The sequence below is a fragment of the Etheostoma cragini genome, chromosome 5 (assembly GCF_013103735.1).
Source record: "Etheostoma cragini isolate CJK2018 chromosome 5, CSU_Ecrag_1.0, whole genome shotgun sequence".
Taxonomy (NCBI): Eukaryota; Metazoa; Chordata; class Actinopteri; order Perciformes; family Percidae; genus Etheostoma; species Etheostoma cragini.
The window spans coordinates 26,714,615-26,734,490 of NC_048411.1; the positions used below are offsets into that span (position 1 = coordinate 26,714,615).

Consider the following 19,876-nt stretch of genomic DNA (forward strand, 5'->3'; position numbering starts at 1 on the left):
ATGGAAAACCAAAAAAAGCGAGTAGACCCGAGGCGAGTCGAGTAGATACCACGCAGTGGAAAACCGCCATTAATGTGTACCTCACTGCATGTGTGTGTGTGTGTACCTAAAGGCTGGAGCCTGTGAGTCTAATGTGCATGTTTTCATGCCTTCTTCCTCCGCTCCAGGACAGTAGTTGCTGAGGTGGTCTGAGTATCTGTCAGAGCATCACACACGCACGCATGCACGTACATACAATAGCCTCCATTGTTCTCAGTCGTACACCTGAACCCACTGACACTCCACTGAGGGAAACCTTTGTAACTTAGAATAGAGGCACAATGGACCAAATGCTCTATATATTACTGTGAATAGAGATTTAATGAGACGTCATTTATCAAGTTGATCCTCAGCTCACTTTGTCAAGCCTAATTTAGGAAGCTTAGAGTGAAAGAAAAGTGGCAGACACAATAGCTGATGTACGAAGTGACTCTCTGCTGTGACAAGCAGTTCAAATCCAATTTTCTGTATGACAAACACATTTTTCCAAAGTGTGAGCAGAAAAACCGCAAAAGATCCAATATTACATGCTGAAATATAATTTAAACCACCTCTCTAAACATGCAGTTCAAGGCACATTTTATTGTCCTATTCCCCTTTTAAGTCACACCTAACCAAAATGGACTCTTTTTGCTGGTCAATCTGGTGTTTCTTCTTCGATTCGATAACTCTTGTAAATATTTGCTTACTACAAACCATTTTCAATAGAGACAATAGCCTTTAACCTGACCTTAAACCCCCAGTTTAACACCCTGGCGTCCTCTTAACACCTAGATGAATAGGTTTTAAGAGAACGCTCCAATCCAACACCTACTCATCGATTTGTAATTGTCTCTTCCAATTAAGGGAATCCAATACTGCTAACGGCTATTCAATCCAGGTAGAGTAAACACAATTTTCATCTGTGCTTTGCCAGTTCTAAACTTAAAAGTAAACTGTGGTGAGGAGACAAATCACGCTACAATCTAAATGGCTTCAGGTTCACTATCTTTAAAATCAAAAGTGATACAGATTCAGTATACAAGATGCATTCAATTTGCAGACTACTCCAGTGTGAATGAAGAATTTGGCTTTCTGTATTCAGGCTGACTTGATGTATTTTTTTAAAAAGGAGCCCAGAGGTTTCTAAATATCCAATATTCAAAAGGTAAAAATCAAGACAACTAATTTGTCTCAAGTAGAATCATTTTGTGACCCAAAATGGGCTGCAAACTTCAATTTAGGAACTACTGTGACTGCCGGAAAACTAGCAAGGTTTTTAATCTCTCTCACTATCCTCACATAAGGAAAGAACACAGGAAGTGGAGGATAAAGTACCAACAACAGAAGCAACAAATTACAATGTTTCCAAGCTTTAAAAACCGGGAACCAACAAGCTAACTAGACACTATAAAAACATTCCTCAGAGCACCTTGTAATTGACGTATTCTCTCAGCCACCTTGTAACACAGCTGCTCAGTGACTGTAAACAGAATGCAATGCTGTGAGAAATCCCACTAAAACCTAACCAAATTCTTCATATTTGTTTTTTGACAGAATAAAATCCTAAAAATTAAGAAAGGCAACAAAAGCATCCTTAGACCCACACCCCTAGTCCAGTTTCAAGTGTAGTACAAAAGTGCATGCTGTACTAAAGCTTTGTTTTCTGTTTTAATTTCCCGAGAGTCCAGGTATGTCTGTTGACTACATCAACAATTGATACTGCAACACTGCATGTACCTATAACTCTTGTATCTTACATCTTCCTCAGTGATATCGCTGTTTCCTGCAAACAGTCTATGCTGGTTTCTTTTAGCCAGCAACCACAGTCTTTCCCTAAACCAATGTTAATAACGCACTTGAAAGTCTCATGATGTCAACTAAATACCTCAAATTCAACCTTAATGTACACAACAACTGTTTGGCAACATGGGCTTTATCTTATTTCAGGTAACAGCAGCTCTGGCAGATGATAAGTAGATAAGCTGAGAGACAAAAAGAAGAGCTAAATAAAAAACCAGCATTGGCAAATGACTTGGGTGTGCTCGGGAAAGAGTGAGCAGAAAGGACAAGTATTCTTCTCTTTGCCAAATACTGAATGCAGTACGGTCAGTGGGTACAAAGACAAAACAGGGAGGTAAGACGATAGCAGAGCAGTGATTGCGGTAAAAATATAGAATTTCACAGCACACAGTTAGAGGTACAAGGGAGGTAAACCAACGTGATTACAGTCTTTCTATCTCCCTTTTCCTTTTCGCTGTTGGCCCGATTCAGTTTAAGAATAAAAAATAAAAACATCCTCTGGCATACTGTCAAGTAGTTGCATTGGTGCGTGTGTGTGTCTCTGATGGCAGGTGGGTGAATTATTCTGACTTGACATACTATCCCCTGAAACCTAAAACCAACCTAAAAAATTAGCCCATTACATGCACAATTTCACACTCACAAACAACCTAATCAGCTGTCTCCACACACATATTCCTTCTCCAACAGTATTACATCAAGAAAGTCCACACACACAGGATATAGAGTATCCTGTGTGTGTGGACTCTCTTGATGTAATACCTTCAAGCAAAAAACAAATAACCTTTACAGTAGACTTTACTACATGTGTACTGCAAGTTTCTAGAGCCTAAAATGATTAACAAATTATTTTGTCAGATATCAGTTAACAAGGTGAAAATCTGCACATAGTTGAAGCAAAAATCATCATTATCACTACAGATAAGTCAAATTATTAGACGGATTTTGCTTTGTGTTCTAATTGAACTTTGCTTGGCTTTCATTGGGTTTGAACAAAAGACTTTAGTGTTAATGATTACCTTTGTTCTGTTTTAAAACCCAAAGCGACTGATGCTTGGCTCGCTATTTGGGTGGTAACTAATTAACAGCCATGCCCAGGAACAGCAGAGACATCCTCGCTCAGTCTTGCTGATACTGATCCTCCCAAATAAAGGAGCAAATTAAGCCTTAGCTACTCACCTCTGCATGTCTGCGTGTAATCCAGGAAACTGTGTGCAGGACATCCGGCTGTGCAAATGCCGTGCTGGTGGTGAGTGGATTGCGGCAGGAGGGCTTCCTCTGGTTTCAGACAGCGGAGGCAGTCTGAGGCCAAGGGTCCCACACAGGAACGGCATGAGGGATGACAATCTAAAAGCAGGGGAGATGAGAAGTCAAAAGAGCAGATTGACGTTCATCAATCCATCGTCATGCGCTTATCCAGGGTCGGGTCGCGGGGGGCAGCAGCTTCAGCAGGGTACCCCAAACTTCCCTTTCCCCAGCCACATTAGCCCGCTCTGACTGGGGGATCCCAAGGCGTTCCCAGGCTTGGGTGGAGATATAATCTCTCCACATAGTCCTGGGTCTTCCCCGAGGCCTCCTCCCAGCCAACATGCCTGGAAAGCCTGCCTATGGAGGCTGGCCCGGGGGTGCCCGGGGTGCAGATTAACATGAAAATGTATTTATTTGTATAATCTTGAAAATGCAAAGATATAAGATCTTACTGTGGCAGATGTTGTCCTGGGAGTAGAGTCCCTCCCCACAGGCCTCCACACACTGGCCCTGGTGAAGAAGGCGCTCATCTGGACACGAGGTACACTGGGATACAGAAGGACCCCAACAGGAAGCACAGGAGCTGTGGCAGGCTGAGGAGAACAAGAGAGAGCAAGGGTGGAACTAACCTAGAACTTTCTTTTTAAAGATGGCTAATACTTTCGCTCGTTTATGTCATGTTACGTGAAAAGCACTATAATTACAGCTCTGTAGCATATGTGTTGAAGAGTTAGCCTACCTCTGCATCTGCTGTGGTTGTCCAGGTAATGCTGAGCTGGACACTGGGAAATACATTTCCCATGATGCAAAGCAGTCCCTGGGAGGCAGCTCATGCACTTGGGGTTGTCAGGGAAACAGGAGGCACAGGACAAATCACAGGCTGTGAACCGAAGCAAGTGTTAATGACTTCTGTCACGGTCAACATGATAAAATGCATTGTGCTCAAGCAAAGTCTTCTAACGAGTCTGTGAGGTGTGCTGAGTCTCATTTTGTCACTTAGTGAGTACCGTCACGGAAGGCACTGTAGTGCAACTTTTTGTTTCAATTGTTGGCCAAGTACAATATTTATTTTTATTTTTTATTTTTTTATTGATAAGATAACAAAATTCTAAGTCTTTAAAAAGTCAAAATCTGCCCATAAAACAAAAGAAATTAATTCCCAATTTAGGGTGTGGGTTTTTTATGTGTGTGAGTGTGTGCTATTATTGTTATTATTGATGCACATTTGAGCACACATGCTCAAACAGATCTTTGCTTCCATCTAAACAGAGGCTGAAATCAGTGAGAGCTATTCCTACGGCACGCTGGAGGGGACAAAAATAGAGAAGCATAAAATCTAACCCACGATGCCCCGAGGAGAAAAAAATGAGATCTTCAAAACCCCTTCAGCTCTCTCTCTGGGTGACATTTTAAACCCGACCTCAATCTAAAGCCCAAACTGGCGAGTTCTAATGGATTTGACCTTTTTCCAAGCTCCCCAGGTTTTCAACATTTTCTAAAAGAGCGCCCCCCGTCCCCCCCACCAAGGTGCTATTAACCAAAGAAAGAGCTTAGCTCTGTGCTGCTATCTTCACCATCACCCGAGAGAGGCCTATTCTTGCTCTTCTTCATCTAACCACTCAAAAATAGAAACCATCCATATTCATACAGGATCCCCTTATTCAAAGAGCGTCTGAATCCTCATTAGTGCAAGAGAGAACTGCTAATTACTATACTTTTTTAAAATTATTTGTTTGCTAGGTACTGCTGACTTATGATTTTGGCACCATGTGAAGTGGATGCTGGCAAGAAGCTCCATCGGGAGGCTAAAAAAAACAAGCCCAAACAAACCTTCACCTCCAGATGACCGCAAACAATAAACCTATTTTCTGTTTACTGCATCGGCACATTTTGTCTGTTTACATATCAACTTTCACTCCACCTAAAGTGAAGCTGCAAAGTGAACACTTTTCAGATGCATAACTGTCGTTTTGTAAGTTTCTCTTCCTCTTAAACTTTTTCTTCAAATAAAAGCACACTGGTTTATTCTGTATCTGCTTTTTTTTGTAGCCTAACATATATTTGTCCATTTTAAGGTTTTAGAATTGAACTCTATGTTTCCTGTTATAGATAGGGAAATTGAGAATGTGTACCTTATTTTTACATTTTAACATTCAAAGAAAATGAAGTAATATTAAGATGATAAAAATGAAATTTTCTCCTGCAATTTGAAGATTCTCAGGTAAACAAAAGGAAAGATTTGTGCCATTTTGTACACATATTTCAGAATAAAACTTCTGTTATTCCAGAGTCCAAATAGTGTACCCACAGCAGCAGAAAATAGATCATAATGCAATGCAGAAACAATAAAATAATGAATGCGTGTGAATGTGTCAACTTTACCGTAGCAGATGCCTTCTTGACTGTAGAAACCAGCGCCACAGTCAGGAACACATTCCCCGTCTTTGAGCAAGGCAGCCGGGTCCGAACATGACACGCACTCCTGCTGTGCTGGCCCACGGCACTCTGAGCAGTCTTCATGACAGCCTGGTGGAAAGAATAGAAGACAAACGTTAACTGCAAGCATCTATTTACAGTATATTGTGAGTGTTAAATGGTCTTAAATAATAACACTTGTATGTATGTCTAAGCCCACTTAGTGCACATTACATACACTAGGGTTCAGCCAGTTTCCATTATTTTCCAGGAAATCATTATATATATATACATGATGCAATAAACGTGACCATCCTTTAAACCATGTCCACTTTCAACTCCATTAGAACGTGACAATAATGTCACTTTCACAACAATAAAATGAATCATCGTGGTCATTGTTATGGATTACCAAAATCTATGCCTGGAAGGTGGGAGGAACATTAATACCTTAATATGCTTTAAACATTAATTGAAATTGTAAGGTTGTAAAAGCGTGTGTGTGCTTACTCTCCCTATTGGCTGTATTTTATGAGCACCAGTAAGGCCACCACTAATAACCTTGACAACTGTTTGAGCAGGAGGCTGGAGTGAGGTGAGCTATGTGGGGAGTCTATGTAAAAATGTGTGTCTGCCAAGTGAGTGTGTTTATATACAATATGTGGTGTGCGTGTGAGCGAAAGAACAAAATAAACCAGGATACACACACACACAAGAAAACTCATAATAATTCCAGTTAATTAATCTTGTTTTGTCAAAAAAAAGATTGTCTATTTCTGTGTCTTTGCATACGCCTTCACACTGTGTGTGTGTGTGTGTGTGTGTGTGTGTGTGTGTGTGTGTGTGTGTGTGTGTGTGTGTGTGTGTGTGCGTGTACTCTAAAAACCTATTTCAATACCACTGGTTAGTCAACACATGATTTCCCAGCGGCCCACAGCCTGAAGCCAGATGGCACAAAAAAAGAGACAGAAAACAAACTATAAGGAAAACATAGGTGTGCTGTGACAACGCTGGCTCTGATACTGCTAATTTTAGCACTGACAAGGCTGTTTACTTCCCAACTTGCACCAGATTTGTGGTGCACATTCACAAGCTGCTGCCGTTTTGTTCCAGAACTGCCGTTGTGTATTAGAAAAGTATGTTTCTTTCTTAATGAGCCCTGAAATGTTGACAGATTAGTTCCTAGATTAGTTGGTAGATTTGTTCCTTCCTAAAAGGCTTGTTAAAAGTCTGGGTTTCCCCTCTGGCTGCATTCTTGAAACCGTTTTTGTTTGAGGGTTTTAAATGGGAAGACAGGTTGATGAATGGATCAACCCTTTTGATATTCTGGGCGGGCAAAGCAGAGAAAAGGGGGAGGTAACCTTGCTCCTAAGATTCTAGATCGGCCTATCTGAGCTTTCATTTTATAAAAAGCAGAAGCAAGATACCCAGGACTCTGTTTACAGCTATTGCCATTTCTAGCCACTGGGGAACCACAGGCAGGCTGGGGGAACGCATATTAATGTCAAAAAACCTCATAAAGTGACATTTTCATGCCATGGGACCTTTAACATTTCTGTAAGGAGTACAATGGATGTGAACTCATTCATTGTGCCTTTCCTTCAAACAAATGTACATATATGCAGTACCAGATCTAAAGCAGTTACATCCAGTATAGACCACTTTCTACCAAACTTTCTTTCCTGTTTGTTAATCTTTATGGGCACAGGCCTCAGTGTCACACAACGTTGAATAAACAAATCTTTGGAAAACCGAAGGCAGACATTTGATTGGCAGTGAGTTTGAAAATGCTGACATGCTGACGGCACCTCTGGTTGGTTCTAAACAGTGTAAAAGGCACAGATTTTTCTGATGTTAGATGAATTTCTCTGAACCTCAGTGAGATTGGCATCGCAAATAGCTATAAAAAAAACAACTTCAAACCTAAATCTTAGGAGAGCCTTGCGGAACTCCGAAGGGCTCAAGAAACTTGGTAGTTCTTCCATGAAAATTCAGTTAAATAATATACTTATATTAAAAATATATGTATTACATAAATAAAACTGCATTGCTAAAAGGCAGTGATAAACTCTGACATTCTTATTGGTTTTCTTTGGATCTCTGGAAGTATTTAGTTTTAAATATGTAGAATATCCTGCTCCAAATTAGATACATGCTCCACAATCTCCAAATGTATTCATCATCTCCTGAAAATACAAGCTCATTTTTATATAAATACAATAAGCTAGACAGAGATATGTAGGTGAAAAAAGGAAGTGTATATGAGGTCAACAATTAAGATGGGAAAGGACAAAGACAAAAAAGTGAAAGTCAATAGGTGATAAGAGGTTGAGGAACGGAAGGGAACGCAGAATGTAAATGTACACAGCAGGATGATTAACTTGAATGCAACTGATTATCTCACTCAATTAAGGCAAGATGCCAGAAGTCAAACTAATATTTTATCACAAAAAGTTAGTGGGAAGGAGCTCGAGATAAATTTCCTGATCCCTGATGATCTTTTAGACAGACAGGTTGATATCTTCTCTGACTCTCTCTGCGTGCGTCTCTTTATCATCAAGAAAACACACATTACCCACCAGGAACACAACATATTTTTCTGTTTAATCAAACATACACATACACACACATTTCTCTCATTGTCAGCGGGGAGAGGCAGCATCCCTGTTTCACTTTTTTCATGTGTTTGTTGGTGGCCAATTTTAACTGACCACTGGTTGTTTGTATACATAGATGTTATGACATCATATGTTTTTCCTCCAATACCCCTTTCAATCAATTTATAGAAAAGACCATCATGCCAAATTGAATCAAATGCTTTTTTAAAGTCTACTAAACATGAGAATATTTGTCCTTTGTTCTGGTTTAATTGTTTGTCAGTGAAGGTGTGGAGAGTAAAGCTGTGGTCTGGATGTGCGATATATGGAGAGGAATTCAATTTGACTTTTACTCAGGATATTGTGTTCACTAATGAATTGTAAGATTCTGCAATTAATAATCCCGCGGAATAGTTTTGCCAGGTTACTGGTCACATTAATTACTCTGAAGTTATGTGGGTCAAACTTGTTTCCATTTTTGGGGATTGGTGTTATCAGTCCTTGGTTCAAGAGTTTTTCCATAAAGAAGGCATACAGTTTGTTTATTTTGCTTAGAGAGCTCTGTTTTGCTCGGTTATGCTTTGATAAAGCTTATAGTTAGGGCATATAATTGAATATTGTAAGGGAGTGAGGAGTTGCAGCGTCCGCCTTTCCCGGCCCACCTGCTTCTCGTCAGAGTTGTCAGATTTATCTATCATATAATCAAGAATATAAAAAATGTCTCTCTTGGTTTTGCTGTAATAGTTTTAGATAGCTGGGGACTTCTTTTGATACACTGAGCTCCTCTCTCCTCTATCTTTCTATCTTTCTATCTTTTCATGTATGTGCATCCATGTCCCAGAAATGCTTGTTACTAACCTAGCTCTGGGGAGTCATTCCCCGGAGTCCTTATGTTCTTTTATCCCCAGCATGTTCCCTTGGATCAGGGAGGCTCCAAAATCAGGGTAGCATCTTTCGCCTTGGTCCCGCTCCACGTTCTGTGATGCCATGTTCTACTGCTACACTGCAGTGCCCTGCTACGTCCTGCTGTGCCTTGTAATGCTGCACAGCGTCCTGCCATGCCATGAACTACTACAAAGAACTGCTACCAACTACTATTTCTTTCTATTTTTGTTATTTCCACTCTTCATTCTAACCCCAACCGGTCGTCAGACACCGCCTACCAAGAGCCTGGGTCTGACCGAGGTTTCTGCCTTAAAGGAAGTTTTTCCTCGCCACTGTTGCACTGTTGCTTGCTCTGGAGGAGACTACTAGAACTGTTGGGTCCTTGTAAATTATGGAGTGTGGTCTATCTGTAAAGTGTCTTGAGATAACTCTTGTTATGAATTGATACTATAAATAAAATTGAATTGAATTGAATTGAATTGTTTCTGATTCAATACATGTCTTAGTTCTTTCCTTAGCTTTTTACAATCATTATCAAACCCTTTTTCACCACTAATATTTTTTTCTTTTCTTTTCCTCTTTATATTTGTTAGATTTGGAGTGAGGAGAGGAGGTCACATGACTGCTGCTGTGGACGGCTGGTCTATCTGGGGTTTCTGCCTGTTGTCTGTTTCTTTTCTTCTTCTTTTTTGTTTTGTAAAAATTATCCAGGCTATATTTTCTAATCCCTTGATCATGATTGTGCCATTGTGATAAATGTTGATAATAAGGGTGGGACAGCTGGGGTATTCCTCGTAGACTGTAATTTGTCTTCCTTTACCGTTTCCATTCTTCTTAACACGGTTGAAGATTTCACAAAAGGCTGCATGCCAGGCAGGAGGAGGATGGGTGAAGAAAAGCAGGTTGCTTTTGACCCTACAGTTTCCTTTCATTGTAAAATCTGCAATGATCCTCTCAGGTGAGTCCTGGAGGGCTTTTGTTTGTAAGGACTTCCTATGTTGTAAGAAGTCACATGGCCAGGATACTGGATCTCGTATCCGTGTTCGGGGGCAAAAGCGTCATGTCGGTATCTTTTACCGGTAACGTTGGATGGCTGATAGCAGAGCCGTCCTCTATCGCCGCATCCATTCACTCGGACCAACGGTAGTTTTTTTTCCCTGTAATTAACGTTATTCTTACGTTGATCCTTGTAACGTTGAATAATGTTTGGTGTTTCATGTCTTTGTGTTTGTTTTCGGTCGTAATGTTAAGGTTACAAGCTAGCTAACGTTACGGTTACGTTAGTGTTGTCAGTTGTGTTAGTTGTGTTTGTATTTGAAGAAATAATGAACAGATTTTAGCGCCGTTGGTCTCAAAAATATCCTCTCCATTTTTTGTTCTTCGTGTCAGGAGTTGAAATTGTAAATCGAACTTTTCACTGTGAAAGCACAGTAAATGTAGAAAGCTTGTCATTTTGTTGCTAAACTGTTTGGTAACCATTGCATCTCTCTCTCTCTCGCTGTATGCTTCTGAAGTTGGACACCTCACCACACTCTCTCTTTACATGATGCTCTCTTTTCTCTGTCACATGCTTTTACTTGCCTCTGCCCTTTCTCGAGTTTCACATTGGATTTCTTGTCATCTCTCTTTCTCTCTGTGTGAGTGTCTCCATTTTTCTCAAGCCTTTTGTTCATTGGTTCAATTTCAATGTTTCTCTTTCCAGCTGACCTCTTCTTCTTCTTCTTCTTCTTCTTCTTCTTCTCAGTGTGCTAAAGATCCAGAGATGGTCTTTAAAATTCATTCATTCATAAACAATCAAAAATATTTTGATCAACCACAACTATATATATGCAGAGAGAGTAGAAGCATCATCTACAAGCATTCTGTAAAAGATAAGACTAAATCTATGAGTGGGTCACCACACACACACACACACACACACACACACACACACACACACCTTTTCCTCCTCCTCTAAAATGGTTATGGCCAACAAGGGGATTACATGTCCTTTACCTTGCCCCTTGCAGGAAAGCAATTTATTTTTCTGTGCAGCCTGAAGCACACAGTTATCAACAAATGTAATCCTAGCAGGCCAGTTGCCAAAAACCTCCTCTAAAGCCTACTCTGCATAAACCAGGGGAGGTTGAGATGAATGCACAGTCACACGGTGCAGCAGATAATCTTCACTTCCTATCCTTCGGGGACGGGCGGGGGCACGATTACTGTGCTGTGGCGGTTCACACCACCCCATGAAACCTTGAGTGATAAATCGAGATGGGATGAGAGATTCAGCAATTAAACTGAGCACGGAAAAAAGCAGCTTTGCAAAGAGGAAAAGTGTAAAATAAATAAATCAAATGGGAGCTTTTTTTCTGAAAATCACCATTATTGGAATGGAATCAAAAATTGAATCAGGTTTGCATGTGAATGTTTTTTTTTTCCCGTTATCGTGATACCTGGTCACTAACCGCAAAAAAGCCTATATCTCAACTTGTATTTCAGAAGCTGCAAACCAGCACAAAAACATGACTATGACTACAATATGACCAATATTGCACATAAAGCAACAAGGAAGCACATTGTTCGTTTGGACTTCAAAACAGTATGAAGAAAGAACAAAATCGTATTCACCAAACTCAAAGCTAAACTGCATAATTTGCTCAGAAAGCAACATTGGCTTTATGACCTCCACACTGAGGGACACATTTTATTCCACTAAGGCAATGTTGTTGGGTTTAATGTTGTTGGGAGGGTGATAAGGTCAGGGAGAATTACGCTCTTCACATTCACATTTGCTCCTAAATGCCACATTCACAGTAAAACTAAAATACAAAATTTAGATGACAGATTTTTTTTTAAATGCAATCAATCTAGTATTGAATAAATCTTTCACGGCCTTCTTGAGACTTTATAAAGCAAAGACTCTGAGCTGTAAAAATCATAACTAACAAAAGCACAGTGTCAATGCCAAAAGGTCTTCTACTTCAACAAATAAATACAATATAGCTCTCTCAATGAATGGAGAGTGTGAATGAGAGGTCTTGATAGAACAGCAGTGATGGCATCATGAATAGAAACGTTGCATCAGGGCGCTCGGCTAGCACAGTTGGTTGAGCGGGCGTCCATGTATAGAGGTTTGCTCCTCGGTGCGGCGGGCCCAGGTTTGGCTCCGACCTGTGGCCCTTTAGTGCATGTCATTCCCCCTCTCTCTCCCTTTCATATCTTTAGCTGTCCTGTCAAAAATAAAAAAGGTTGAAAATGCCTAAAAAAAAAGAAGAAAAAAAAGAAGCCAACAGCAGCATTTATTTTCAGAGATCCGGAGTAAATATAGTGCCGGCCTTTATATAATCTCACTGAATGTAAGATACTCTGAGTGAAATTAAAATGTTTGTCAGCATGAAAAGCTAAACAAACTAAATCCAGAAGGCAGTTTATAAACTGCCTTAAAAGACAGGTTACTATTCTTGCATCTAACTCCTTTTAGAATGAAACAGAGGTCAGAGTGAGAAGTTGGTAGGCATGACATTAAAAGGAGAAAAAAAAGGGATATCAGCCGCTCTGGCTTTTGTGGAACTTTACATGAACAGTTTTTCAGAAGAAGTGAATACATCTGAGGAAAAAAAATTAATCCAAAATGCGTTCAGGCACAGTATTGAGTATAGGTCATGAGCAATTAAGCAGTGCTCAGAAGCCAATACACAATCACTGAAGTTATGAGCGTAGAAAGATTGAAAATAGACTTGAGGACTGAAATGACGTCACAATGTTCACAATCGGTGTCAGACAGTACGGTATCAGTTTTGAGGCATGTTACACAATGCAAGGAATGCCTGGTGAATCAGCCTGTTACAATGTAAACAGAAGAAAAAAAGGATGCATGTCATCAACTCATGTCACTCGACTCTCTCTCAGTTTGTTAAACTACGAGGTGTTTCTGACACAACAATCCAATAGGGGAGTAGATTGCTAACAGTAAAAAAACTAAATGAAATGAGTTTGTGGTAAATTTGTTTTAAGCAGATACATTCACATTGTGTAGCAGCAGGCAGATTTTCAGGATATGGTCATACATTTTGACACTGTCTTTGGTTGTTGAATCTTTAAATTGGCTGTCGGTGTACATGTCTCTCAGTGTGATCTTGGGCCATTGCTTATGATTGACAGCAAAAACTGTCTTCAGGTTCTTTTATTTCATCTAAAACAGGCTGAAATTGCGCAGTGTAAAAGGGCTTTAAGTAGCCTAAAACGTGTAAGAGAAGTCGGAGTGGACTACAGACCTCGGCCCACATCAAATCTATTTCTTTCTTTTAACAATGAAAGCTAGATGTTCACAACAATAACCATCAACTTGAACTTTTTTGTAAACTTTAACCTATAGGCCAGGCTATGTATTTGGATAAGTGAGCATAACAGGTGTGTTTAAAAAATGAAGAGCTTAGCAACAGTGTCATGTATTAGACAGATTTACTCAACATCCAGTTAGGAGCTGTAAAAGTTTGTGCAACAAGCCAACTGTGTCTTTCTCACAGAGCCATTAGAGACGGCGAGGAAAAACAGAGAAGTGGGTTAAAGAGGACAGAAAAAAGGAGAGGGGGGTATAGAAAAGAGAATAATATTTTCAGCACAATGCCTCCCATAACTATTAAGAAGCTGAAGTTGACTACATGCAAAAGCAGACGCAGTAAGCCTTCAGTAATGAGCCAGAAACATTATTGAAAACCCCATGGAGGCCTCCGGGGACGCACTGGACTCCGGGTGGTCCTGGTCCTTTGCCAAGAAATGCTACAATAAGCTATAATTGTCTACAGCACCTTCCAAACAACACCTAACACACTAATAAATGCTGTCAGCTCTCATCTCCACTACCTCATCCCCCATTCCTACCTTCTTTTTTACACGTAAACAAGCGTTGGAATAGGAGTTCACTCGGGCTAAATCCACCCTAACAGCACCTACTGATTTACAGTTACAAGGGAGTCCCATGTTTCACTGCAGCTCTTTCTTTTTCTTTTTCCAAGAGAAACAAGGGCTTTGCTCCCATCAAAGCCAGTTGAACAGAACAGAAATGGTCTGCTGACTAGTTAGCTGAGATCCATGAGCGGTTTGTGTTTAAAGAAGAAAGTATTTCTGCATTGCTAAACCTGGATAGATGCAGGATGAATGCAAGGGGGCTTCTTGCACAACAGCTGCCACGGTTTAATTTGCTTTCACTGTGCAACATTTGAGAATTACATATCTGCACTATTAATGCCCAGCAAATGTTGGATTAACACATGAGAAGGGAATTTTACTATGGATGCTGCCAGCCTATGTGGCACCAAAGCGGGACAGAGGCAGCATAAATGTATGACGTGGGATTTCCACGTTGAGTTCGCACAATAGCTTGCACTGAATACAGTACACAAAGCTGGATGGATGGAGGCAAGATAAAACAAAGCTTGTTTCTGCAATGTGTATTCTGTTTAAGGCTTTGCTGTGGGAGGTCCGGGATTTCAATTCTACATTCATTAAGGTGTGAAATTGAGCCTCAGCATCGGACTATGATCACATGTGGGTTACTCTCTGCTCTCTCGCCCAATCTCTCCTCTCTTTCTCTCTTTCTATATCTAGCCATCATCACCAGTAGTCACAGCAGGTCTTCCCCACCCGATGGAGGCGCATGGCGAAACTGTTCAGAGTACATTAGCATGCCCACAGGGGTTTAGCTTACTGAGCCACATGTTCTATTTATTGGTCCAGGCTTTCAAACGTTGGGAGACCTTTAAGATAGATTGGTTAAGTAACAGCCAATGTCAATGGCACTCATTGTGTATGTATCCTGCTTTAGCAAAGTGGGATCTAGCCTCCCTTCTTGCTTTTATCCACTGTTAAGACTGCAGCATCTCCTATAGGTTATAAAACAAGAATGAATGTCTTTTTGTAAGTTGCAGAATTTAAATTGTGTCTGTGATTAGTTTAGTTCTCCTGTGGTTTGGTCTTTAAAACCCTACACAATGAGACATTTGATTTAATATAGAAAGTACTTCAATGCAGGTACCAATCAGTCACTTAAGTCACATTTACATTTGCATCACAGTTATATTAGAACAAATAGACTAATGCCAGGATCAATATCAGCCCGAGCTGACAGACGTGTCGACCGATATCTATGCAGAATCTGGAGACAACAGGACAAGATTTTGGTAGCTCAGGTGTCTGTATGTAGTCCGAGCAGTATTGACCAATCACTTAAGCAGACTTTGGTTGCATGCAGGTACACAGTTCATTTGTAGAGCAAAAGGGACGGAATGCATTGGCCAAATGCATTGGATACAATATCAAATATCAATACATCCAATTGTTTTCGGTGGAAGCAAATCAGAGGTGTTGGTGCTGAGAGTAGAACCCAGTTATCTGCAGTGGTGGTAGAAGGTTATGCTCCTGTGTCACTCTTGCTGCACCCCCTGGTTTATCATATTCATTTGGTTTTTAAAATACACAAGTTGTGATTCAAAATTAGCTTAAAATGAGCTGCTGTGACTCAAGGGACCTAACCCTCCCCCAAAATAAATAAGAGGTGGATTTGACAATTCTGCCTTTTGGTTTCTTTTAAAGGAATTATTTCCTGGCAGAGTTTCTGTTTTTGTCCTGGGGGTCTCAAGTGATTGACAGGAGGCAGAGAGCTTAATGCAGCAGTAATGATAATAAAACACACTCAGCTTCAGTTGAGGGAATAACAATAGAACTGAAAACTTAAGCCAAAAGACTCTGGGATTTACACGTCCATTCAATTTCCAATTCCACATCAGTTTTTAAGTGTTAATTGGTTTTCACAATGTTTCTTTGGAAATACTTTGTGTGCTGACACCAAAAGCGGTATCAAGAAGCAAAGGGACAAACATTGCCTGAGAAATTAAAAAAAAAAAATAGAGACTTGTTCTCGTCAGAAATCCTATATCATTTTTCGAACAATTCTGTCAGGGAGACAGAGCCAAAGTTAAGTAACAGTTCAGCAAGCATGCAATAAAAAGGACATACAGTCAGCAAATCCCCTGAAACAGTAATACTTGAACCCCAGGGAGAGTGCTTTACTTCATGACTGCGTGAAATATTCAGTCAGAACATCCCCTCAAAAAGATCCTGAACCTATCTACTGAAAACAAGTCACACAGAGTTTATCTTTCAACTGCTTGTTTCCTGAACTGTGGATGCACTTTCTGCTCCACTGCCCAGAGTTTGATATTTGATATAGGGCTTCTAATTTCTTGCCAATTGTTTTGCCAAGTATGGAACTAAATAGCAGAAGTAGAGTAGCGTGCATAAAAAACATTTGGAGAAACCAAGCATAGAAAAATAGAGAGAGCGAAAGTTTGGAGAGGCAAACTTATCCATCTGGCTTCATAGATGTATTTAAAATGTAAAGGGAATTATAAATAAAATGAATTGTTATTATTATTTACATATTTATAGTTCTCAGTCTTCAAATTAAGAAAAACTGAATAAAATGAAACTTGTGTCATCTGAAACTAGTTTCATTTATCTCTACCCAAATTTAGCAAAGTTTTAAGAGTAATGAAAATATTAGACAATGAGCTAGACTTTCTCAGGAACCTGTTGTTACCTTCCCATTTTATGCACCTTGTTAGTGGTTAAATCTGAGCCAAACCACCATTCTGACCTTGACACTGGCGTCCAAAAGGCATGTGACCTGACATCCTGTGATACTCACGGCGACAGTGTGTGTTGTCGTGCTGGTAGGAACCAGGAGGACATGAAGACAGGCACTCGCCGCTATCAGTGCTCAGCAGGGGCAGCTGGGAGCCACAGGACTGGCAGTCCCACCTATTGGAACAGGTGGCACAGGATGACTGGCAGGCTGTGGAGGAGAAGAGGCAGAGAGGAAAAGATTAATTCAATTCAATTAAAAAATGTATTTGCTCTTCCTATTCCTTTGAGCTTTCTTCAGGACTGACAGTTGTAGCTTAGCCCACAGAGAATCTGGATGTGCAGTTCATTAAAGGAGACCCCCGTAAAGTAACATTCAAACCTGTGGGTGTCTCTGGTTGCTCTAAAACTGTAAAGGGAAACTAAAGGTCCCAGAAGAAAACCCAAGGTACAAATGTCCACATAAAAAAGTGGAAAAGCAAAATGAACTCTTTGCAGTGCAAATACTCACAAGAGATTGTAACAAAATCAGGATTAAAAGAGCAGCAACATTCGGTAAATGTGGTAAAAACATTGCTTTAAAATGTGAAGCAAATGTAAATTTATTTATATAGAAATATATTACACAAAGAATTGAGGCAAGCATTGTTTCATCCAAATATTTCAATTATACACACCCTACTTACTCCTAAAGATCGTTCAGTTTGGCAGCTAAACACTGTTTGGTGCAATGTAATCTACTTACAGACATCTCCACAAACATAAAAATGGTGCATATAGGACAGGGGAAAGAAAGTGCAATGAGTAGACTTCAAATGGACTTGTTCTAATGAGAAATCTCAAGATTAGAGAGAAAAAAGCAACTAAATCCCTTTTAAACCCCCCAGACATGCATTCACACAGATAGCAAAGGAAAGAAGAGGGAGAGGAGAGGAAGACGAGATTTGACAACCGAGGAAAGAAAGATTGTGGATACGTTGAAGATGGAGAGAAGGACAAGAACAGATTTGAAAAAAAATAAGACAGGCAAAAAGTCAAAAAGAAAATGAGATGTCAAGAGAGATGAAAAGGAGTGAGAGAAAAGGAGGAGAAGGGAAAGGACGATTTTTATCAACAATTCAAATTCAGGCTTGCAGCTTTATTTTATGTTACATGCACTTAGTCAAAAATGTAGAAATTAGGCTGGGTGGAATTGACATGGGGAGCCTGAGCATGTTTCTACTGATCAGTCTCTAGGTTTTGTCAGTAATGGAAGTAATTAACAGTACATTAGTTTATTGCCATGAAATGTCATTAAAGCAATGCAGGTTTTTCAAAATCATTCAATATCAACACCTTGTTTGTCAAGTACAATAATCAGATGGTCATCATGATTTTTGACTATTATCTTCATATTTTATCTTATATAAGTCAGCATTTTATGTTTTAAACTTTATTGTGCTGCTGCTATTTTGGCCTTTTGAACAATAACTTTTTAAACTCAGTGAGGCACTTTCCTGGTTTAATAAAGTTATTATAACCCTGGCTATATCTGCACACAATGCACATATTAAGGACCCTAGTATCCCGCTTTATATTTCTTTGGAAATGCTGTTCAGATTTAGCCGTTCAACATTTGAAGCTAGGCTTCAAAGTTAATACCTTTATCTGTGCCTGGTAGCTTTACAGCCACAGGGTGTTTGGTGTTTTAAACTTCATGAATATCTGTGGGCAGTCAACGACTGGCTCACCAGGAAACCAGTTCAATGGGATGTTAGGAATTCAATGCAGGAAAATGCTAAGAAGATTGTGACTGTTGCGGGTCAATGCTCGGTCAAGGTGTTGTGGTTGGTTTGGAGTCAGGCAAACAAGATCCGCGACAAGCTCAAACACACATGGCCTACATGAATAAAGGATGAGTAGGAAATCCTACATAAAGTCAATATAGATACAATACACATACACTTACACAGAGACACAGTTGCAGTCCTGTTTTTGAAACTTTCTATTCTATAAAATGCAAACTTTTCTTTACAGCTATCAGAGAGTACAGGTACTAGGTCATGTATTATGGAATATAGTTGAGAGACACAAAACCTGATTCCCAACGTTCGCTGTCTAAATCACAAGGAAGTTCTCTGGCTTTCACAGGGTCACCATAAAAATATAACATATAACAGAAATCGGAAATTATTGGGAGCTACTATTGCCTCCTTTTTATCCTCAATGGACATCAGCGATATCACTGGAAAGAGTAAGTTGCTCAAGAAATGTGTTATCATCGTTTACTTTTGTTTGTTCTGAGTTAAAGTTATGATTCTCAGAAGGTATGCACATTTTTAAGCAAACTGCAGGTTACAAAAATCTATTGCGCTCCTTCAACGGTACATTTTTTGTTGTTTTCTCACCGATTCTAAAATGTTGGCAGTTTACATTGTCTGGATGTGCAAGGATGGATTTTTCCATTTTGGAACTTCACTCAACTTCAGCAGGTACATCACCAGTAAAGGCAATTATTATGGGTTGCAGATTCTAACTCGGGCACAGAACACCAAGCTTGCAGTGTCCACAAGATGGACATTGGACATCAAAACAACATGCTATATTTTTTGTAAGGGGGAGGAGAGGGGGCAGACTTTTGTCTATTGTAAAGTGCTTTACAATATCATCCTTTACTGAAAGAATAATGGAAAAAATATTTACTAATTGTGAGAATCTGTTACCAGCATGGTAGTTTATTTGCAAATAGAATTGTCTGAATTGTAAAAATTAGATAATGGCAAGATAAGAAACTCTTTTAAGGCGCTATTTTGATGTATATATTTAAAAAAAGACAATCCTACCTGCACATACTGGTCCGTCGGCGTAGTAGCCAGCCGGACAGATAGACAGACAGCGGCCAAGATGTAGGAAGGCCTTTGGGTCCCTGCAGCTCTCACATTGGTCTGGAGTTCCCGAGCATGACAGGCAGTCGGAATTGCACTGGACTGGAAAACACACATTCCATTTACACATTTGTAAAATCTTATTCATTAAGTTTGCATCGACAGCAGAAATCTGGATACTGGATGAAAAAAAAAGGTTATAAATATAACACACACGCAACCAATTTCATGCAAGTTCTATTCTATACATCTGGACATACACTGTTGGTGGCACTTGACGACTTGAAGTCTCTCACACTTACTCAATAATACACACATTTTGACATTTAATTTTATGCAAATCAGATCAGATTTGGCTCTGCACTGAAACTCGGTTAGCAGAGGCAGACAGATTTGACTTTGTCAGATTTGAGTTGCCCC

The 19,876-nt window shown here is 39.8% G+C and overlaps 1 protein-coding gene across 3 annotated transcripts in view; it reads right to left on the reverse strand.

The window, feature by feature from the left end:
* The window catches only part of fras1 (Fraser extracellular matrix complex subunit 1), a 225,099-nt gene that overhangs the window by 104,115 nt on the left and 101,108 nt on the right, over positions 1 to 19,876 (reverse strand). For all 3 annotated transcript variants that reach the window (XM_034872870.1, XM_034872869.1, XM_034872871.1), the window contains exons 12-17: positions 19,415 to 19,558; positions 16,657 to 16,803; positions 5,452 to 5,595; positions 3,809 to 3,949; positions 3,522 to 3,662; positions 3,001 to 3,168 (exon numbers count right to left, since the gene is read on the reverse strand). In XM_034872870.1, the coding sequence (XP_034728761.1) occupies positions 3,001 to 3,168; positions 3,522 to 3,662; positions 3,809 to 3,949; positions 5,452 to 5,595; positions 16,657 to 16,803; positions 19,415 to 19,558 (885 nt within the window). The remainder of the gene's footprint in view (positions 1 to 3,000; positions 3,169 to 3,521; positions 3,663 to 3,808; positions 3,950 to 5,451; positions 5,596 to 16,656; positions 16,804 to 19,414; positions 19,559 to 19,876) is intronic.